This window comes from Urocitellus parryii, chromosome 9 (assembly GCF_045843805.1).
Source record: "Urocitellus parryii isolate mUroPar1 chromosome 9, mUroPar1.hap1, whole genome shotgun sequence".
NCBI classification, from domain to species: Eukaryota; Metazoa; Chordata; class Mammalia; order Rodentia; family Sciuridae; genus Urocitellus; species Urocitellus parryii.
The window spans coordinates 114,415,030-114,438,042 of NC_135539.1; the positions used below are offsets into that span (position 1 = coordinate 114,415,030).

The window sequence follows — 23,013 nt, forward strand, 5'->3', positions numbered from 1 at the left end:
AGCTGCTTTTATGTGAACTTCTGCAGACTGTGAACTTCTGAGCCCCTCCCTTTACATGCTGGGTATAAAACTCTGAAACTCCCTGAACTTGGGGTTCAGGGGATTAATTGATTACAGCAAAAGCTGTGCCCTCTGAACCTGGCTGCAGCCAAATAAAACTGTTTCCTGCTATCTTTGGTGCCTTGCCTCGTTTGTCCCTACAACAATATGACTTTTCAAATATGTGGGCCTTTGAGCTTTTTACTGTAAGTAATGAAATGGTATTCTGATTTGACACCCTCCTCTTAGGACATGGCAGTAAGAGGTCCTCCAGAGAGCCTTCTCTTCCATATATGTGACTTCTAAGGACAGTGATGTGGTGCTGGCTAGGGAGGTATTATTTGAAAAAAGTTTTAGAGAAGTAAAGACTTGCTTATGGCTGGCTGCACATCAGGATACAGAACTCCGAATCCACTACTCTTCAAGGCAAAAGCTTTGTAGTCTATGAATCTAGCAGGTTGTTACTTCTTGTGTTCTAGGTCCATGTTGGAGGCAACTGGATGTTAACGACACCACACAGAGTAATATGTTTACATGTTTTATTTATGACAGAGTTCCAAAATTATTTGCTGGTGAAGGACACGCCATTCTCACCTGTCAGTGACAAGAAGGCTGTGCCCTAACAGATCGAGGTCAGAGGCTGGAAGCCACCTCCCTGATACCCACTGAGTTATCTTCTTTGGATCTGACACAGAGTAAGCTAGGGAGTTGTCTGGTCACATGTACGTTTCGGAGGGAACCAGGCGCGACTGGCAGAGAACTTAAAAGCAACCAGTGACCATAGGGAGAGTATATGGTAATGGAGAAAGGAGAGCTCACAAACCATTACTAAGATGGAGGGCAAAGCAATTATTTTCTAGAACTGGGGGTAGGGAAAAAGACAGAAGAGAAGAGCATGTTCTCTTCCATAGTCACCTGACCCAAGGAGCTGAGCGGGCCTTTATACGCCATTGAACCAGCATTTTAGGATACGAGGTCACAGCCAGAATGACACAGTAGAGGTTCATTCTTCACCATTCCTTACCACATTGGGGTTAGGAGGTTGGATTTTTAAGATTCTCTATGTGGCATAGAAGAGGGGTGCAAATCTAAGGCTCAACAAAGACAAGATGAGAGCACAAAAAGGGAAATAAAGGGCCGAGCTTTAGAAAGGACTCTATTGGTGCATGCGCATATGTGTGGTATCTTTTCTAGCAAGAGTATTTTGGAAGGAATTTAACATAAGGAAAAAGACTTCAGTTTTGTGACTCTTTTATGACTCCATCCCCTGCCCTTTTTATTTTAAGACAGGGTTTCACTAAGTTGCCCAGGCTGGCCTTGAACATGTGATTCTACTGCCTCAGCCTCCCAAGTAGCTGGGATACTACAGGCCTGTGCTGCAAAGATTGGCTAAATTTATTTTATATTAATTAATAAAATACCAGTCTCTTTCATTTTTTTGTGGTTTGGGGAATTGAACTCAGGACCTTGAGCACGCTAGGCAAGCACTCCACCCCCAGCCCTCTGAGCCTCTATTTTTAAGAAACTAAGTGGGTGTAGGTCCATGTCTGTGGAAAGAAAAGTGGAGATAAGATGCAGGGCTGCAGTGTCTTTTCCAGCGAAGACTGGTTCCTCCTTCAGCATCATCCTGTGAAAACTCCCAGGGGAGTTGGAGCTATTCTTCAGTTCACACTTTCCATAAAGGAACTTGGGGAGCAGACAAGATCCTTTATTATTTTTTAACCTGTGGTGTTTTAAAAGAGAACAGAACTTATTTGTGCACCTGGATGAGAGCTGCAGGAAGGAGTTATCTGAGATATGAAAACTCAGCAGGTAAATGACCTGCCAGGAAGCTGTTTGGACCTGAAAGTGGGGTCTGATATCAGTTGTGCTGGAGATTCAATGAATGGAACCATAAACAAAACAAGACAAAACAAAAACCTATGGGAGAGGAGGTGGGTGGAGGAGAAACTCAGAAGGAAAAGCAGCCAATAAGGAAAATGCCCAAAAGCAGTTCATTAAGAAAGAGGGGAAGAGAGGTTGCCAGCTCTGCCTCTTGCTCATCCCTTCTAGAGCTCCGGGTTCCCTGCTCCCCATGTGTGGACTCTCACCACCTTTACTCAGTGGGTGGAACAGAGCTTGTGCTCCAAGGTCCTGAGACTGGCAACCAGGGCAGTGAGCCTCTGGAGGGCAGCAGGCCAGAACAAGACGGGTCTGTGCTTGTTCTGATGGGGTGGTGGCGGCAGTACCCTTCTCAGTTTCACCGGTATCTAGTGGCATGACCCAAAAGTGGAGACACATTGAGGATGGCACAGTTACAAGTGGGCATGGGATTTTATTCTCAGTGCATGGCAGTATTGGTTTCTGCTCATCAGCAAAAAAGCTTTATTGATTCCAAAAAATTATCCCTTTTAAAACTCCTCTTCTTCCCGTCTCAGTGGAACAACATATTTGAATTTCAGATTTGCCAGTTTATAGCATTTTCCCCCCTAAGAACCATATAAATACATGCAAAACATTGTACATAGAGCTTAAATAATATCAAAATGCAAATACAGGTTGGGTGCACTGTTAAGCTGAACTGTAAGTTATGGCCACACACACTAGGGTACACATTGCTTTGATATCAACATTTGTTTGTCATGCAGACCACAATAGTCAACCTTTAGTTGTTTTCTTTTTTTTGTACAAAAATACCAGTGCTAGTTATACTAGTTACTGAAAAGAAGAAGAAGAAACTCAAAAGTCCTATCTGCGTGCTGATTTGAAAGGAACAACATAGATTTGTTGGCACATATATATGGCATATTTACATATGGCATATATACATCTGGGGAGAAAGCATGAGCCAAAGGCCGATTCAGTCATGGGAGCTCATCTCGCTCCATCTCTCCTAATCAAGAGGAAAGGGGACAGCAGGCCTGACTGCAGAAGTTCTGGCACTGAGCCGAATGTAAGGGAGTCTGGTCTATTCTGAGGAAGAGGCTAGAATGGCTTAAGAACAGCAGGCATTTATTTATAAGCGCCCACCACCCCCAATGCAGTGTGATATGAAAGGTGAGCAGTGTGTACATTGGGGTGGTACCCGGGTGGCTTCAGTTGTAAGGCAAGGGATGTGGGGAAGAAAGGAAAGGGGTGCAGGAAGAGGTTTTCTGGCACATTCGAGTTTGCCATGCCCCTCTGGGTTTTTGGCAGTGAGGTAATCACTCAGATTTGTCTGTGCAAACTCTCCCCTTGGAAGTTTGAAGGGAAGAAGAAACCCAACCCCAAAGAATCCACAAGTGCCCAGAGGGACTTCTAGGTGGTCTCTTTCTTAACACCTTTAGGGATAGGAGAGTCATTTCAGAGGACAGAGGACATCTGTGGGAAGGACCTAGACCTGAGACTGTCACCCAGGGTTGGAACCAGTCACTGTGTTTTCCATTTGGAGCTCTGTCTCCCTTCTAATATATTGCACAAAATCTTTATAGAGGAAGAAAGGAGTCACAAATCAGATCCGTGCATGAAAACTCACTAATGGAAAACTCCGGGGGGTGGGGGAGACAAAGTGGAAGAACCATAAAAAAATGCAAACTCCAAATCAGAATGTTCCCGTAGACCAGGAGAGACCAATGTCTTTGGTGCCACTCTGCCAGCTTATTCTTGGACAAACACAAATCCAACAGAAGGGTCCTGATCCCAACCACTAGTTCCGAACAAGCCTGGTCATATGTCTGCACTGGGGCGGGCGGGCGGGGAGTGGAGTGCTCGCTCATTTCCTGACAGCTGCTTCCCTTCTTCCTGGCTGATTCCCTTACTATCCTCAGTTCACTACCAGTTTTTCTAGGTTTATCAAGAGAGGAATCTAGGATGATCATTTCTCCTTTTCCCCATCAGACCCTTTTCAAATCCAAAGCACCATTTTGGGGAAAAGCATTATTAACTTATGCCATATTTACTCACTGCCAGTTGGATCATTGAAACTGAATAGAAAAAACTTATATATAAAAAACATATGCACATAAACACTTAAACTTACTCAATTCCATATCAACAAAATTTATATTAAAAAAGTCTAGAACCCAACAAGTTTTATTCCCCCCTAAGTATAAAGATGGCTGTTTGGAGAAAGGAAGTACGATGTATTGGTTTTTAAACCAATTACAAATATACTAGTCACCTGTCATGTCGAACAGCTGGTTATGCACTCCCTTCCACAGGGTTACATGACGGCACTTTATTTAAATCCTTTAAACAAAATACATATGGCTGACTCAAAAATATCAGTTTCTGATCTAAAGAAAACTATATTTTTTTGCATAATATTTCTATATTTTCTCTCTTACTATGGAAACTAGAACACACACCAAAAAAAAAAAAACTGTTGACTTTAAAAAAGTAGACATAAGCCCTCAGGCACCGTGAGAGTCTTTTGGGAGCAGGAATGGTAACATGGCCTCCAAAGCTTGTTATTGGCTTGCTTTTCAAAATGATCTGAGGTAATAAAAGACTTGACAGAATTAAATCTTCCAATGTACTTAATAAATATATATGTGAACACCTAACACCTTGGGTGAGCTGTTTTCCCCCCATGAGCATTTAAGACAGAGAGAAGATAGCTGAAGCATGTAACCCCTATTTCCTACAAGGATGGATGGTGTAGTAATGGGGAGGTGTAGTGGGTATTGTTTCTCTACTCTTCCTACCTCGGACCGCTCAGGTGAAAGGGGTGAGGGAGGAGGGATCAAGAAGAAAACGCTGGAGTGGACAGGTGCAGATCACCTTCCTCTCCCCAATGGAAATTTGGCAGTTCCCAAGAGGCTAGGGAGCCCTCTCCTTACTGCCCTCACTCTAAAGGGTGTGGGTGGGCTTCATTTATCTAAGGGGAGTGGGAATGGGGGATATGAATTAGCTCCACCTGCACAGAAGAGCTTACGTCAACAGCAGGGATAAAAATGGAGCTCCTGCAAATTCGGCTCCACCTTGTCCCAGTAAGGAACACTTTGAAAAGTCTCTTAGCAAAGTCCCCAACTCCTGAGAGGCAGGTGGGCAGGGGATGCTTTGGGCAGTGTTCAGGGCAAAAAGGCACAGGGCTTTCCTGGGCAGCAGTGGGAGCATGCTGCTGGGGAGGGGCTTGAGGGGGGCATGTGGGAGAAGGGAGGAGAGGAGGCCGGGGTGGGTCTTTTGCTCCTTTAAGTCAGCACAATACACAGGGGCCTCTCCCTTTGGATATGTGACTGCAAAACTGGAATATGTGCAAAAGGCTGAGGCTGAGCAAGTTGTGGGCACAGCAAGCGCAGAAAGAGGAGACTGAGAGAATGTGGAAGCTGGTCCCCAGGAACCTAAGCTCAAGGTCTTGGATGCCTACAGGGAAGTTTCCTCAGATCCTGCCAGAGTGGCTCTGCAGCCTTTCCCAAGGCCTCTCGACACTCACTTCCCCAACAACTGGGTCCTTCCCCGGAAGAGTTTTGGCAGATGGCTTTGAAAGCAGTGGTCACCTCAAGGAAGACCCCATAACTGTTTGCTGGGATGGTCTACCTTCTCCTAGGCCTGTATGCTTCTGATCTTCAAAACCCAAGTTCCTCCAGGAGGCAGGCCCATGCCCACTTCATTCTTTTGCTGCCACTTTAGGAACAGGAGGAAGCTCTGGCCTATGGTAAAACTGTATGTCATACATGCAAGCTTTATGGTCAAGGCTGACCTTCCTGGCACTTAAAAACCACAGCTACCTGACAAGAAGGCAGTTCAGAAGTAGAAGCTAACCTGGCAAAGAGAAGGAAACAGTCTTTCCAGCTCTTGACCCTTTTAGCAAAGAAATCTGTCTGCCTCTAGAATTTGAGTGTTCAATTGGGGCTTGAAGGGAGAATGGTCAAAGTGGACTCTACTCATCCACATCCTTTCCATTCTCTTAATTTTAAAAAAACTTGAGAGAGAGAGAGAGAGAGAGAGAGAGAGAGAGAGAGAGAGAGAGAAAGGAAAGAAGATGAGGGTTACAAAAGACTAAAAGAACCTTGGGAGGGCAGAAAGAGCCGGAGGCCTTCAGGTCTAAGTACTCAAAATGGGCAAAATTATTTTAAAAACAATCACTCTCCGACTGATTTTTTACATTCCATTCCTGCCTCAACACATTTGTGGATCATCACTCTCTCAACTTGACTTATAAATGGCAGACACTCAGGATAAAAAAAATCCTGAAGTCAGGAGATGGTGACATGTGTGTGAACACAGGAGAATCTGGGTTGGGGTGATGTCAGGAGCACTGTTGTGACTTCTTTAGAAACGGCCAACCGATATACCCAAAGAGCAGATTCTACCATTACCTGCCTGGCACTTGACTAAGTCCTGCTACCAACCCCAGCTCAAGGTTAAGTTGGAATCCTTGCAGGCCTGTGCTCTTGCTTCTTCATGGTCGGGTGGGGGTTCTCACACACTTGGGAGTGGCTGACATGACAGTGAACAGTCTCATCATCACCTTATAGATGAGATGGATGAAAAAGGAGATAGGGAAAGCAGGGATGGGAGTCAGAGAAAAGAAGTTCAAACTGATGTCTCCAGGCTTTGGAGAGGGCTGTCCGAATGGGAGGCGACAACTTGCACTTGGCTGCTCTCCACCGCGTTGTTGTTCTGGTTGGCGTATGGAGTGACCTCACCATCCAACAGAAGCACCCCAGTCCCAGTCGTAGGAACATGTTCAAGGCTTTTGTCCTCTTGCTCATCCAGGAATGGTGTTTGCGGCAAATCCTCATCTATGGCAAATTCAGGGTGGGTCATGAAGTTGTGGATGGATTCTTGGTTCCCGAGTTTCTGGATGCTTACAGAACTATGGAATGCTCTGACCACTTTGATCTATATCAGGGGAAGGAAAAGGAGGATGAGAAGATAGGTGGTGAGAACTGGCCCACAGAACAAGGAATGAGTGGTTTGAGGAAACAAAACCCAAACTATAAAACATGACTGCTCAACAATCAAAACCAAACATGGAAGAGATCATGGGGCACTAGAAGTGTCATGTGGCTCAAATTTCAAGCACTAGGGTGGGGTGAGTGACGGCAAACAACGATGATGTTTCAAAAGTTGCATTAAAAAAAAGTCGAAAATCCAAAAGCAAAGTTAGCATTCCCAAACAATCCACTCTTAAAATGAAACAGAAAACAAAAAAGATTCATCATTAGTTCTTTTGGCTAGAGGGTAAGGATGTTGAAACTAGGCACAAATTAACAGCCAAACTTAAAAGATGATTCACACTGTGGATTTCTGTGTTGAGGCCAAACAGTTTGTGAACGTGGAATGGAAAAATTACACACTTAAGTTCAGTTATCTGTTTAAAACCCTCAAAGAGCCAACATATACCAATCTGCATAAAATACACACTGGGTGACAAGTGATCATGGATATTGTGCAGGCAGGCAGACAAACCAATCTTCATTCAGCAGCATGCAGGAAATTAAAGCTCTCCAACTTAATAATCTGCCTGTCAGTCAGAAGACATGCACATATTTACATTCCACAACCTCCGCTGCGTCCCCTCCCCTGAAATCCTTCATTCCCTCCCCTAGAAGATGTGGATAACATACAGGGGCAAAAGACGCCTTCCCTCTGCCTACTGAGAGAAGACCTGGCCCTCACAACTCAAATGCATTTCCAGTCTCTGATCCACAGCAATGGTGCCCGATCATGCTGCTTTCTCCAGCTGTTTCCAGATTGCAAAGAGGAGCATGATGTTACATGGGGAAGGGAAAACACGGGTCTAGGAGAGAAACCTGATCCAGGAGGTGAGCCATGAACAAGTGGCCTTTCTGATGGGGGTGATGAAGAGGATGGTGGCAAGGAAATAATTTGCAGTTTTAGGGAAATGAAGGAGCCCACGTCAGTCTTTGTTCTAAAGCATGTAAAGGAAGGAATGCAGGCAATTCAGATTTAAGGGGGAAAATACTGATCATAACTGGTCCCTGTGAATAGCTTTTCCTTCTCCACAGGTACCGGCTCTTTTGGTGGGTGCTTTTCTGAACTATAGATTTCTCTGAGGTGTGGCTTAGAATTGGGATGGGGAAGTGGTCGGATTCCAGAGAGATGGGAGAGGGAGGCCAGGGGAAAGGTAAGAAATTGTAGGACAATTTAAGTTTTGGGGGAGGTGGCCAATCCTAGCCTCATCTAAAAGTTCTTCCCTCAGAAAAGATACGGGAGTAACACAGGAGAAGTCATTAAGATGGGGAGGACAAGAAGGAGTGGCGGATGTTGGGATAGGGCACCTCTTTCATTTCTCTGCTGTTTAAGCAAAAATACATATTCCTCGAGAAGAGGCAAGAATGTGGGCAGCGGAGCATACGATGCGTTAGCCAAATAAACTGGTTGTATTTCCTGTCCTCGTACTTCCTATCATTGAATCGAATCTTCAAAAAATACTTCATAAGGAAGCCTCGCCATGGGTCTCTGCTGGCTTCCTCTGCAGCTTGTAGACCCGCTCTGGGCTGAGGGTGCTCAGAGCTTGGAAGGCAAAGGACTCCTTGCCACTCACTGTATCAGCTCAACACCTCAGCCAAGAAGAACCAAGGAACCCGGAAACACACTCACCATGTGGAACAAGAGCAAGGAACCACTGTTCCATCTTTCTATGATACCTATTGGCCCTCTGGTGGTAATTCACCTGTCACATTGCCTATACTCCAGATCTAGTGAGATCAGGTGGAATGAGGGCTCCATCTAAGTTTCAGAAGGTCTCAAGTTTTCAGTGAGCTACACAGAGTGAAGCAACTTGGACTAAGTGAGCCCAAATTCAGTGCTTCTTCTATGGCTCTAGTACAGATTCACTGGCCAATGGATCAGTCCGAAGCATTCCCGCCTCTGTAGGAGGGATAACTCGGTCCACATTTTTGGTCTACTTTTGAGATCTCAAAATTTCTAACAAGTCCTACAGTAGGGCAGGTACCTTTATGCCACAATTTCATTATCTTCTACATCAGTGATTTTTAAAAACTTTCTTCTTCTATTTTTAAAAAGCAATTGAATACTTCACTGAAGTAATTACAAATGAAATCCATTATAAAAACAGATTTTAAAAGGTTAAGTTTGGAGTGTGGGTCTAGAGCCCTGTTTGCTGGCTTTTCCTCCCACTTGTTGGGGTGACCATTAATAACACTGTTATAAGTAAACAAATGAGGGAGATAAAAGTGATTTGGGGATGCGTATGTGGAAAAAATAAGGAAACCTCATTCTTTTGTGGGGAAAAGGAACAGTCATCCAGCAAGACTGCAGGACTTCTGGGGTCTAAAGGGGAACCATCCACCTGTAAGGGAAGCTCAAGTGAAGAGGAGTGGGGCGGCGGCGCCACCTGGCCCAGTGGGTGAAGAGCTGGGTGGTAGGGCTGCAGCACACTGCTCCTCAGTGCCAACATTGGCTCAGAGAACACATGCTGATGAACCATCACACACACATATATCACCACCAACCCGCCCCAAGGTTGGCATCTTCCCTTCCTGGAGCATGGTGCTTGGTATGGGAGCAGTGGTGGGGACAAGGCAGGACTGGTGAAATGAGTATGGTGAAAGCCCTGCACATTCTTCACTCAGCCAATGGACCCTTCCCTCCCTGGACATCATTTCTGAAAAATCTCTCTCGGAAGTCTCTTTGGGGCTAATTGAAGGAAAAGTCCCAGATGACTCAAGAGCCCCAACCAAGCTGGACTTTAGATTGGGTACAAGTGTAAAGATGACTCTGTAGAGCTCAGTGAGTGGTCAGGGGAAGACCCATTTCCTCAGCTGGAATTCTGTGGGTTTCTGCTTCCTCCCTTTTCAGAAACCAGGGGAAGAGAAGGATTAGGGCTTCCCTACAGAGAGAAATCCTATGAGATCTAGCTCACAAAGGTTGGATAAATAGCCAAATTCATTTGGAGATCTGGAATGGGAAAGAGGGTTTTAAAATGTATGACTATAACCTCTAGGACCTCACGTAAGAAGGCACAGCTGGAGAAAGAGCAGGTGTGGCCTGTCTCTCTTCTGATCTCCTAGCCTTTGAGGGCTTGGTGCATACCTTCTACTAGCTCCTCTGCCTTCTAATTAGTCTCCTTGCACCATCAAATCACAGGGACACCTGCCATTAACTGTTCCTACCAGTGAGGGATGATTAAAACAAGGACAGAAGATGGTTAGAAGAAAATGGCAAAACTAGAAGAAAAAAGGAATTAAGTAAGAAACATGGAACATGGAAGGAATAGAAGAGAGGTTCTTGGATATTGGTGAGAAAGTTTGTTTTAGTATTTTCTTGTCTACTGTTAGACCTAACAAAATATGGCCTCCCACCCCCATACCTCACCAAGAACATTTATACTTGGCTAAAAAGAAAACACACATATAAATCTCATTAGTCTGCTCAGCTCACAGTCATGTGAACCATGGGCAATACAACTGCTCTGTCTTTTCCTCATGTCCTAAGACTGGGGTTCAGAGTGAGGGAGGAAGGGACAGACCCAGCACTCAGGCAAATCCACAGTATATTTAATGGGGTGGAACTCCTTCCCCACTGGTTTCCTTACTTGCTGCCTCCTTTCTCCTCTCTGCCTTCCATTTGGGAAAGGCATAGCAAAAGTCCTATAATCTACCAACGAGAACCCAGGTCCGAGGCTGAGTGTTGACAGCATTTTAATTGAAAGGTTGACTGAAAAAGGGTTCTCAAAACATTATGTGCAAAATAACATACAGAGGGCTGACTATTGGCAGAACAATTAAACTAAAGAAGAAACAAAAAGGGTTGCTGTTCAGAAACTTCTACAAATTTTTCTCTAAGTGAAGAAAAAAATGTCATTTTGAACTTTTCGTATATTTTTCTTATTCAAAATCTTATGTGAATCAATTGATTCTTAAATCTGAGTTTGGTTTAAATCCCCTGGAAAATAAGATAACAAAGATGCTCAACTTTCTGCATTTGAACTGAACTACCTTCCTTTCTTCGTATCCAGTTATAGCTTTTATGCTAATTTTACCAGCTAACAATGCAATGTTAGCCATAAGGACTATTATTATCGATCAAGTTCAATACTGGCTTAATTAAGCACAGGTCCCTGGTAAACCCATGGGCACAGTAGCTATTTGCTTACCTTTCTTTAGGTTTAGTACGAAGCCTTCCTCTAACTAAAGAGAGTTCCTGGGTTTTCATTTAACCTAACCTCACATCTAAGCTTAGAGGGTAGAGTTTAGATCCAAAGGAGCAGGAGGAAAGGACAGGGACAATAACGACATATCCAATCAAAGCAACACACACACACACACACACACACACACATACACACACACACACACACACACGGAAAAAAAAACCCTAAGAGAAAGCAAAACACAAAAACTCAAGGAAAAAAAGAATAAAGCAATGTAGAGGAAACGGTCAGAAAACAGGAGTATTGTCTTTAAAATAGTTAAGGTTTAACAGTTTTCCAACACTAAAAAAATAATAAAATAAAAGGGCCCACAGCCTAGTTTTAGAGTAGGGTTTTTTTTTCCTTTTCTTCCCTTTTCTTTAATTGAAAGGTTGATTGAAAAAGGGTTCTCAAAACATTATGTGCAAAATAACATACAGAGGGCTGATAACCATGGTTGGTTAAAGTGGATGCCACGTGCTCTTTTGTGGTCATTTTAGCAAATCATGCATCATAATAGACTATCACTCACTGCCCATAGTAGGAGATGATACAGCAGCAGCAACAGAAGTGGTGGGGGAAGTTTTGATTGGTGCAACTGCTACATAGGTTGAGCTAGGAAGTTTTACATCAAGCGCTTGACCCATGCTCTGCCGCTTTAGGACTCCCTTAAAAGAGGCTCCCGTCTGGAATGTGTTAATTACTTCGATCTGCAAAGAATCAAAGAGTGAGACAGCTTTGCTCCAGTTAGAGAGAGGGGAAGAAAGAGGAAGGTAGGGTCATGAAGGGCAGGGGACAGGGGGATGGAAACAGCTGGGAAAAGGGGATAGGAGATGGAAAGCAGGAGATTTTTTCACCCACAAAGCCATGGCGAGGAAAGGGAGGAAAACATTAATTGCATACCACACTTTGTTTAAGGAACTATTTGCCATTGAGTTCATACACCCAGTCACAATCCAGTTTTCTCTTCCTTTTTAGCCTAAGGTGGACATTTCAGATATACCGATGTCCAAGGTTCTTCTCCTAACCTACCACTCTTATCAGCTGTACAGAGTCTAGTAGCTAATTCATGGTTTTGGCCTTTACTCTTAAAAATAAGACATGCAACTTGAGATACTGAAGGCAAAGTGCATACTACTGAATTTCAAGGCTTAGGAACCTCTAAACCTATTAACCAACTACCGATTTTTTTTTGCAAATTTTCCAGGAGCATTAATTTGTTGTTTAAAGAAAAACAGGGAGTATAGTAACTCATACATAGGTGGCCATGATGGAAAGGCCACTGGGCTGTGAGCTGCTTGGCTCATTCTCTTCTGGGTGCCTATCCTAAGTAAGATACTCCTTCTCGGGCTGATAGGGAGCTTAGGAATCAGTGGCCAGACCCATTAGAGAGAATGCCACTAAGTCGAATCAATGCACTGGAGATCCTGAAACATCTGGCAGAAATGCTGATGAGCTTAGCAGGAGGAGCTGCTGGGTGGGGTGGTGAGGGGCTGTAGCTCCAGGCCTACCCACGCAGTCTCTGATTTTCACTGCGCTGCTCCTCAGAAACACAGGCAATTAGGGTCATTTATTCTCCAATAATTGCCTTGATCTGGGGCCTCCATCAAATCTACCATCCTTATCCCTGACCTCTAAGTAACAAGGAATGGATTAAAAGGATTCCTTTATCCTTCATAGATCTGATGGAATCTTCTTAGAGATACCCACATGCCTAATTCCAAGGATCAATCCCCCAGGAGAGTAGGAAAGGAGCTGATCTGGTCACTCTGACTTCTTTTCCCCAGAAAATGGGAAAGCAGGTGTCTTGTGACTCACGGCTGTTCTTATCTGTTTTATTTTATTTTTGGGTACGGGATGCCACTGAGCCACATCCCCAGCCCATTTTTCCTTTGAGACAGGGTCTCACTAAGTCCTGAGGGCCCCACTAAATTGCCCAGGTTGGCCTTGAATTTGCAATCCTCCTGTCTCTGCCTCCCGAGTTGCTGGAATTACAGGTGCATGCCACCATGCCCAGCTGGTTGTTGTTACTTGCAAAGCTTCCAAAGAAGCAATTCGATGTTTAGGGTTAGTTTCTAGATTCAGATAAAAGTTTGTGCTAAAACATCACCCCTTCCTCACATTATAGTTTCCAATTCCAGGGGATTAAATCTATAGGAGGAAAGGGTTTACATTTGGTGGGGAGTCTCCAGCTCCATGGGGGTGAACTGTAAAGACACCTGCTTCCATGCCAACTTTGCCTTGAAATTGCATTCCAGCTTTATCTTTCCAAATTTCTAGCCCTCAAATCCCTCAAATTTATGCTTTCTACTGCTTTTAACAAACTAAAGGGTAAAGGAGAGGGAAAGAACAGCCTAGAATTGGGAAAAGAGAAAATTCCAATCAGGACTGAGCCATAGCTCAGCTTTTCCCCCCACCCCAAGGGTCACTATGGGAATGACAATACGGTTCCACAAACGGACGTGGGGGTGGGGATTTTGTTAGAACTCTGGTGAGGCTGAAGAGTAGCCAGAGGCTGCTACAGAACCAGGATGTACATTAGCTGAGAGCCAGGTGACGCTGGAATGGCACAGTTATCCTGGCATCTTCTATAAGCTGCCTTTGGGCTTAAGTTTAGGTTTTAATGCCATTTTGGTCAACTGCCTCATGATGCACCAGGAACAGGTAGTAAACCTAAAGCTATGTAGGCAGGGAGACCAAACAGAGAGGGGCGTGGCCGAGGGGATGGGAACAGGCAGTGGAGGAAGGAAGACCCATGACTTTCAGCCTCCAGGAGAAAGACTGGCGAGGAGCGAGAAGGTACTGGAATGAGGGAATCCTGGCTAGGAAAAAAAAAATCACATAGTGGACAGAGGAGGCAGGTGATCCTAAAGGGAAGAAAAGCAAAGAGGTTATTTTGAAAAGAGTAGACCCAAAGGAAAGCACTGGGCGTTTCAGAGACGGGAGCCAAGGTGCCAGGTTCTGTGGACACTAGATGGAGTCAGCAGCCCGGAGGGTGGCGTGGGGCCTGTGGGAACGCTGGACACCGTGAGGTAGTTTGTGCAGATGCCACTGCAATTTCCCTTCCTGAGAGGAGGAACTCAAGAAAATGGATTCTGCTACCTGGTTCTTTTCTACCTTTCCAGCTGTCTTGCCCATGGTATGGGCAGGCCACTAGCAGCGTAGCTGAGTCTGGCTATGGAAAACGAGTTCTTACCAGGTAAGTAGTTGAGAATATCCATTTTACCTATCTTGCCTATGTATTAAGGAGATGGGGTTGCTGGGGAGTTTTCTCAGTCATCTGCAAGGCCAACTTTTGAGTTAAACAGGTTGGGGATCTCCAGCCAATCAGAAGAGAAATGGGCCTATACTCTGGTGAGTACCCTTAAAATTTTGGATTGATAATTTCCTGAGATGGGGAATCTTGGGAATAAAACAAAAAAATAATGTGTGAGGTGGGAGCAGGGCAAGAGAATTATCAATGCTTAAACCAGCCCACTCACCTGGGAGGTAATTATAATTGATTCATGGAGAGAGAAAAAAAAGTTACTGTGGGGTATAGGCGGGGCACTTAAGAGCAGTGGAAGCAGCTACTATCCCATTTCAGAAATTACAAAAAGGGAAATGGTTTGAAGAAACAATAGCATCTTCCTTTTTGAGAAGCAAGTCTGAATCTTGTAAAAGATACTTGGGCATGGAGAGTGTTGTTGTTCATACCCTGCAACCATCAGATTCCCCACCATGGTCTTAAATTTCAAATGGGAAAGATATAAGAGGGTGAGCCTCTTACAAAGACCCCTCTGGAGAACATCTATTACCATGACAGCAACCCAAGGATGTCACATTAAGTGACTGCTGAGCACAGGCACAGGGATGCTCTCCCACTCCTTCCTGGGAGGGCAGGCACAGCTGATTTCCTATCCTGGGGCCAGGGCTAATGCTTGAAGAGACCTTGTGCAGAAAGCCTGCCTGGGCAACAGAGCCTGCAGCGGGCTTTACAGCCAATCTACAGCTGAAGGACTGTTATTAGGGTCCTCTGGTCGGGGTCCATTGACTACTCTCCTCTCAGAGGAGCCCATGCAGGTACTTCTGCCCCTCTTGGTCCTAAAGCTAGGAAGGTAGGGCTGCCCTTTGGCAGTGAGCCTTAGGAAGGGGAGAAATGCTGGCCACCAAGAATCGCTGCCCCCCTCAACGCCTCCCAAGATAGAGAGGTTTCTTCTCCCATGGTGAGGACAGGCCATTAGTAGAGTACCTGAGTCTGGATACGGTTCAAGCCTCGGAACCAGAGGATCTGGCCTCGGCGCAGCTCCATCTCTGCATGGTCAATCTCATCCAGTCCTTCGGCATCCTTGGTGATCTCCTCTTTGGTAGTCCCATGTCCAGCCTCTTTTAGGAACTTCAGAGATTTGGTAGGTATTGCAGAGATGATCTGAGGATGGGCACAGCACAAGGGAGACAGCAGAATCAGGGGGAGAAGAGCTGTCAGTCAACTTACCCAGGTCAGGCCCTTGGGTAGGTTACTCTGCTCTATCACCCTGCTCACCAGGAGAGCAGTGCAGGGAGCACCGATCTGTTCAGGCAAGCGTTCACCATGTGCCCACATGCTGTCAAGCTCTTAGGAAGGTTTTCTGTTTGTGGACATACAAAAGAAAACTTATATTCTTGGTAACCAGGTAACATATTCTATAACTTGCTTCGTCATAGACTTTTTCCTGTCTCAGTTCTTCCTTTTTATTTCACTATCTGTCTTTTAAGAAAAATAGAACTATAAGGCATGGAACATCATGGGAAGGGCAGAGACCTGGACCTGGGGGAAACAAATCAGGAGAGAAGATGGCATCACTGCATGTGTGTGCGGAGGAGTAGAGAAAGGAATTAGAAGGAAAGAGCCCCTCCCTTGTCACACATAAAAAGTAGCTCCATTGTTATGATAGTGAAAAGGTAGTTGGGATAAGGAAGTGGGTGGGATAGACCATGAAAGAAGGGACACATGGGTTGGGCACAATGGGCCATGCCTATATTTCCAGATACCCAGGCTGTTGAGGCAAGAGTATCACAAGTTCAAGGCCAGCTTCAGAAACTTAGCAGCACCCTGTCTCAAAATAAAAAATAAAAAGGTCTGGGGATGTAGCTGAGTGGTAGAGTGCCCCTGGATTCAATCCCCGATACTTGGGGGGTGGAGGAAAGAAAGAGGAAAGACAGAGAAACGTGAGTATTATCAGAAGGCATGAACATCAGTAGGTTAGACTTGCAATAAAAGATAAATCACTTAGTGAGCTCAATGCGTGTTAGTCAGTTCTTTACAGACCAGATGGAGGACAGACAGGGCTCAAATGGGACAGAGGGACTGGGCAGTCCAATGGGAGCCAAATTGCTTGAAATGGGAAGAAGGTTGAAGTTCTGCTTTTGGATGCTGGCAGAAGCTGCTATGATACTGAAGGAAGGCTGTTATCTGGCATCAAGGCCACATAGTCACATAAAGGCCAGACTTAAAGGAGTTCCAAATAGCTGGTAACACAACCAAGCTTCACTCAAGGGCAAAACTACTCTGGTAAATAGAGCAAGGTGGAGGGAGGTGGGTTAGGTATTAGGAGAGAGATTAGTCAGGAAGGCATCTAGGAGGTGTGAAAGAAACAAGCACCTGGCTCTTTATGGCCAGGTAGGGCACGACCTCTATTATCCAGGTGGCTGAGCACAAAGGGATTATCAGCAGAGTCTTGGGGTCTGTAGAGAAGTACATTCCAGGCCAGAGCTGAAGATGGTATTAGGGATGGAATAAAATTCTTATCAGTCTTGATGATATTATTATAATTAATATTAACATTCACTTAGTACTTGTAAAGGTATCAGACATTGTTCTAAATCTTTTCTGTAATTTGCTTAAGGTGATTAAGCTTGTGAAAAGGGGAGCCTGGGATTCAAACCCCGTCATTCCCAGTGTCCATGCTCTGAACCAAATGCTACACTGCTTCTCTAGAGATCTTAGAAATTTGAACATATGTCAGGCGAGAGTCAGGCATTCAATGCAGATAAAGCCATGGTGAGAAGAAGCTGGGGAGCCCTGAATTATGTCAGTACAGTGGCCATGAACAGACTGCTGCTTCATTACAATAGAGACATTTGTAAACTCTTCTGAGATCCTTCATTTTTTTTTTTAAGCAAAGTTCCACTCCTGTCCCAGAGAAGCTAGGGCTTTTTTGGCCTCGAGGTCTGGTTAGAGAAGAGACCTAGAAGCTCTCAGGTGATGGGCAGTGATCATTCCACCTTAGGATCCTATGAAATGGAATAAACTTAAGCAGGGAGGAGAAAACTAAGGCAAGAACAGGAGTCTCCACAGTTGCTTGTTCCACCTCGCGTAGAGGAGAGGAGTCTGCAGACTGTGTGGATGCACAGGATTGTGTGCCTGTACTCACCTGGCCCCACAGAAGTTCTCCAATCCCGATGAAGAGACACCACAACCACTGGGACAGGCTAAGGCTTGTGCAACTGAAGGGCTTACCCCCAAATTCCACAATGAAAATCTAGAACAGAGAAAGAGGCAGCCCACTATCAGGGAGGTGACTAACAGGTGGACAGCCCTCTAGCCATGGTCACTGAAACCATGTCACCCCTCTGCCCAGGGTGAAAATCAGATCCTGATTTTCTTGCTGGAGAAGAGGAAAGAAGAAATCTAAAAAGGGAGAAAGGGAAACAGATATCAAGTCTTTACAGAGAGGTCTTCTGGAGAGACATAAACATCTCCTATGACTGCGATGATGAGGATCAATATAAGATCTGGTAGAGTGGGGACAGCTGGAGACCTCTTGTGACTATGGCCAGTAGGTGACAAAGAAAAGGCCCAGCAATGGAGAGGAGGAATTGAAGGTGGGGATTATACAGGAGGTACTGGGGTCTACAGAGGGAAGTAGAGTCCAGGCTAGAGCTGAGGTGGTTAGGAAGGGACGAGGCAGGGGGTTCTGGAGCACGGCCTGCTCATAGTCCCTTGTGTTCTCAGATGTTTGAGTGTACCTCTGGCTAGGCAAGAAAGAAGGGGCCTGGTCTTTATTCCACCAGGACAGCCATGCCTTGACTCCTGTTCCTGCAGTGGAGCCCAAGTCAGGCTTTTGATGTCAACTACATACATGCCAGTCACTGCTTCTCTTCCTCTGTAGATTGTGCAGAATTTTCACCATGAGCCCCTTCAAAACAAAGGGCAGGGACAGGGAGGGAGCCCGCGCTACACATGCATGCACCCGTGCTGGCAGGAGCATAGAAAGGGGCTAAAGGATAAACTCCATTGACTTGGTCACTTTGTGAAATTTCTGTATATTTAGAAAGGTCATGAAAGAATTCTACAAGTCTTGTTTTATCTCTAATCAACATGCTGCCCTGAAATGGAGCACCCGACACACTGGGCTCTGATTCTAGAACTAGGTGCAAATGGAAGCCAGTTGGGAACCCCATGTGTTCACCCACAGCCTCAGTCCCTGCTACCTCTTTTCCTGGATGCTTAAGGAATTCCGTCCTTCATCTTCCCAGACCTCCTACCCCAACTCCAGAGAGAATCTCACCTGGATGACAAATGTGCCCAAGACTACAGAGCAGAAGATGAGGTTGCGGTAAATGCCTGCAAAGACATTCCTCTCTCCGTGGATCTTTCGGGAATTGATTTCATTGAAGAGCTGCATCAGCACAAAGGTGTTGAAGATCATGGTATAGTGCTGGCTGGGTGGTGAATGTAGAGGTGCCTTCCTCCCACTGTCAATGTCAAAGAATTTCTCTCCTGGTGGGGAGAGAGCAAGAATGTGGGGAGAGCTGTGATCTCAGTGAGAGTTCACACTGAGTCAGAGCATGTTGGTGTGGCCACGCTGGTGGCTCATGGCCACCAGTTACGCCAAGTTACATTAGTTATCAATACTTTATTAATCAGATATCTTAGCCCTGGTCTCAGCATCTGACCGTATCTCTTGGTTTGCTCCATTGATATTTGCTTTCTTGTTCTACAGCATGGTAGAGAGACACTGCACTGGAGTTATGTAGCAGAAGTACCCAGGAGATAGTAGACCAAGCTATTATGCCTAGACTGTACTCCACCTGCTCCAGCACTATCATCTCTCCTCAGGCCTGTCTTAGCCCCCATGTCCACCTAGCACCCCAACCACTGCTCCCCGCCACCTGTGGCTCACCAGCAAAGACCAGGATAAAGATGACAGTGAGCTGGTAGACTGCATGGCCCAAGATGTTCTTCATCATAGTACGTGAGATCAGAGGCTTATTTCGGCCATAGGGGCGTCGCCTTAATAGAGCATCCGTAGGGGGCTCTGTTGCCAGGGCCAGTGAAGCAAAAGTGTCCATGATTAGATTAACCCACAACATCTGTACAGCTTTCAGTGGAGAATCCTGGTGGGAAAAGAACCAGTTTTCTTAGATTTCCTCAGAAACCAACCCTCGCTCGCTCACTCTTTCCCTTGAGATGACCTAGCTTCTGATATCCTTCTAGAATATGAATCTGGCCACCTATTAGCTTAGTGATCTTGAGAAAGTTATTTAACCTCTCTCTCTCTCTTTTTTTGCGGTGCTGGGGATTGAACCAAGGGCCTTGTGCATGAGAGGCAAGCACTCTACCAACTGAGCTACATCCCCAGCCCCAGTTACTTAACCTCTTTAAGCCTCCAGTTCTTCACCTGTAAAATGGGGTGAATACTGTTACAAGCTTGCTTTTGAAGAATAGAGATAATATGCATATCACAGTGGCTGACTCAAGGTGCTAAATAATGGAAGGTAGGTCATTATCGTTCCACATACATAGATGGAGACAGTGGACCTAGCCGATTCCTGTCCCGATATCAATTGTCCTTATTTTCTGTAGATACACTGTACCCACTGCCCCATGTTCCTCAGCCCCTGCTTCTATCCCATGCCTATCCCATGCCCCCCACCTGGGTGATACAGGCTCCAGTGAAGGCGACGATCACAGCCACCACGTTGACGGTGAGCTGGAACTGCAGGAACTTGGAGATGCTGTCATAGACGTTTCGTCCCCACATCACTGCCTTCACGATGCTGGAGAAGTTGTCATCTGTCAGGATGATGTCTGATGCCTCCTTTGCTACATCTGTGCCTGCAATACCCTGAGGCAAGATGGGAAAGCATCAGTGGAGAAGTGGGTAGAGCAGAGCTCACCTGCTTTTTGCACCCAGAATCTGCTTCCTGACCTTAAAGAAGCCTTAGAACTAGGAATGGACACCAGAGGGCACACTAGACACACACAAGAAAAGACAAAGATTCCCTGTCAATATCCAGAAGAGGGCTGATGTCTGATGCCACTACAGGACTCCTGTATGAAGGTTGGGGATGACAGTCATCTTTGATAAGCCTTCCTCCCCTCTGACTCTCCCTTCCTTGGAAGCTAATTAGAAGGAAGAGAACAAGTCCTATCTATCTGTTTTACCTCTAAGTTCTTAAACATCTCTTTTTTTTGGTACTGAGGATTGAACCCAGGGGCACTCAACCACTGAGCCACATCCCATCCCCTTTTAAAAAATATATTTAGAAACAGGGTCTTGCTAAGTTGCTGAGGCTGGCTTTGAACTTGTGATTCTCCTGCCTTAGCCTCCTGAGCTGGGGGATTACAGGCGTGTGCCACCGCTCCTGGCTTAGACTTCTTTTACCACTGCTAGTATCTGATTTAAATCTGAATTTCCCCCATACCTTTAAGAAAATTTACATTTTGTTCTAGAATGAGCAGCCTGACAGTACAGTTCAGATGTTCTGTTCTTGTTCAAAATCATCTTACTGGAGAACCATGAAAGGTTTCCTAATACACATGTCAGTGGTTGGAGGCCTGCTTCCCATGGAACAGTGAACCTCAACAGGCCAGCCCCTAATAAGTGCACCGACCTCATTTAATAACCTGCTTTTATGTAATCTTTCAGCTCAAAACCTATTGATTCATTCACAATCCCCTGAGTCTCTTATTCACTTCTTGGATCTAGACTTCTACTCTCACCATTTCTCTAAGCCTGAAACATCCTCTTTTTCCATCTATTTAAATTCTGTCATCAAGGTGCCATTCATTAAACCTTAACTGCCTTGAGACACAACCCCTAACACCCCAAGACCACAGAGGTATCACACATCTCGCCACTACCACAGCCTACAGAGGAGCTCATCCTTTACTTTGGTGTGTTAGCAGTACACCATTTGTTCTCATTACCTGGTATTATTATTTCCTATCTAGATGGCAACAAATGATAGACTAAATGACTCAGTTCTCCATCAGAGTTCCCTAGTATCCCCACATAGTAGAGTGTACTATAAGGATAGATCAGTACCAAGATTAATCCTTAGAATTATGGGATAATCTCCAACTTACATTATTAATTGCAAAAAGCAAGGTAGAAAAGAATATATAGTATGGTCACTTATCTGAGGGGATGAGATGTAAATACAATGTATGTTTGATTATATTCTGAAGAAACAAACAAGAATAAACTAAAAATCTAAGAAAAAAGTTACCTGACGAATTAAGAGGCAATTGACAGGGTAAAGGCAATGGGACAGAAGCCAGATTTATATAAATATACCTTGCTTCACATATTTTACTTTAGAACAGTGAAATTACTTTATACAAATCAAAAACAAAATTAAATTTAAAAAGTAATCTCTAGGGGCTGGGGTTGTGGCTCAGTGGTAAAGCACCTGTCTGGCATGTGTGAGGCACTGAGTTTGATCCTCACCACTACATACAAATAAATAAATAAAATAAAGGTATCGTGCAACTAAAAAAAAAGGTAATATCTAAAATGGAATGTGATATAAATGAACTGCTGCAGCCTATTGGCATCACAACTGCACAAAAGAAAAATGTTGCAAATGACTTTTAAATAATTTATTTTAAATTCCCAAATAAAAGCCATACTTTTTTATTAATTTGATAGTAGCCTCCTAGTAGGCCATACCTACAGATAAAAAGAACTACAAAAAATATATTTAACTTTTTAAAAAAATTAATTGTATTATTGTTAATATCATTGTTTTAAAACTATTATATATATTAAAATAATTATGTAATACCATTATGAATAAAAATGTATAGTTTCAGAGCTATAAATATTAAATCAGAGAAGTTAGATAAAATGAGAAAGTTAGGATTCTATAGTTCTAAATTTGGATGAGAAATATCAGTAAAAATTCACAAAGTGTTTTATTTTTAAAACAAACACAAACAAAAATGAGAAATAAAAGCCTATCTCTTAGTTTTGTCTACTGAGAAGACCTAGAAACAATGTACTCAGTAGAAAGAAGCACTCTTGAGTTCTGATTGCGTTCTCTAACTACCATTTCCTACTAAAGTGAGTCAGAACTCCTTAGAGAAATAGGTGATTCCAGATCTAGGATAAGAAATATACACAATGGTGGGGTACGGTGGCCACGCCTGTAATCCCAGAGACTCTGGAGGTCAAGGCAGGAAGATCACAAATTTGAGGCCAGCCTGGGCAACTTAGTGAAACCCTGTCTCAAAATATCAAAACAAAACAAAACAAAACAAACAAACAAACAAACAAATAAAAAACAATTAAAAGGCCTGGGGATGTAGCTCTGTGGTAGAATTTGGTATGATAATTTTTTAGATATATTTTATTGATACTTATCATTTAGAGATATGTACTAAAATTTTTATGGATGAAATGAGGCACATCTTGGATTTACTTCAAAATAATTCAGCTGGAGGTGGGGAAAGTTGCTGGTCGCAGTAGTATGGGAGGTGTCAGTGAAACACTGGCTAAATGTCAGTAATTGTTGAAGTTACATGATAGGCACGTGGGGATTTACTATATGATTCTCCCTACTTTTGTATATTCTTAAAGTTTCCTTGAATTAAAAGTTTGTTTTTTAAAAGAAAGACCGCTACAGATATTTCTTGAGTTTCC

General features: G+C 44.3%; 1 protein-coding gene across 3 annotated transcripts in view; it reads right to left on the bottom strand.

Moving 5' to 3' along the window:
• Positions 1-685: 685 nt before the first annotated feature.
• Positions 686-23,013, bottom strand: part of Atp2b4 (ATPase plasma membrane Ca2+ transporting 4) — a 96,516-nt gene continuing 74,188 nt past the window's right edge. The window contains exons 16-22 of one of the 3 annotated variants that reach the window (XM_026397243.2): positions 20,020-20,211; positions 19,267-19,480; positions 18,652-18,863; positions 17,515-17,622; positions 15,354-15,530; positions 11,728-11,832; positions 686-6,843 (exon numbers count right to left, since the gene is read on the bottom strand). In XM_026397243.2, coding sequence (XP_026253028.1) covers positions 6,535-6,843; positions 11,728-11,832; positions 15,354-15,530; positions 17,515-17,622; positions 18,652-18,863; positions 19,267-19,480; positions 20,020-20,211 — 1,317 coding nt within the window. In that variant the 3' untranslated portion in view covers positions 686-6,534. Of the gene's footprint in view, positions 6,844-11,654; positions 11,833-15,353; positions 15,531-17,514; positions 17,623-18,651; positions 18,864-19,266; positions 19,481-20,019; positions 20,212-23,013 lie in introns of all 3 variants that reach the window. The other 2 variants (XM_026397240.2, XM_026397239.2) reach the window with 2 other exon arrangements.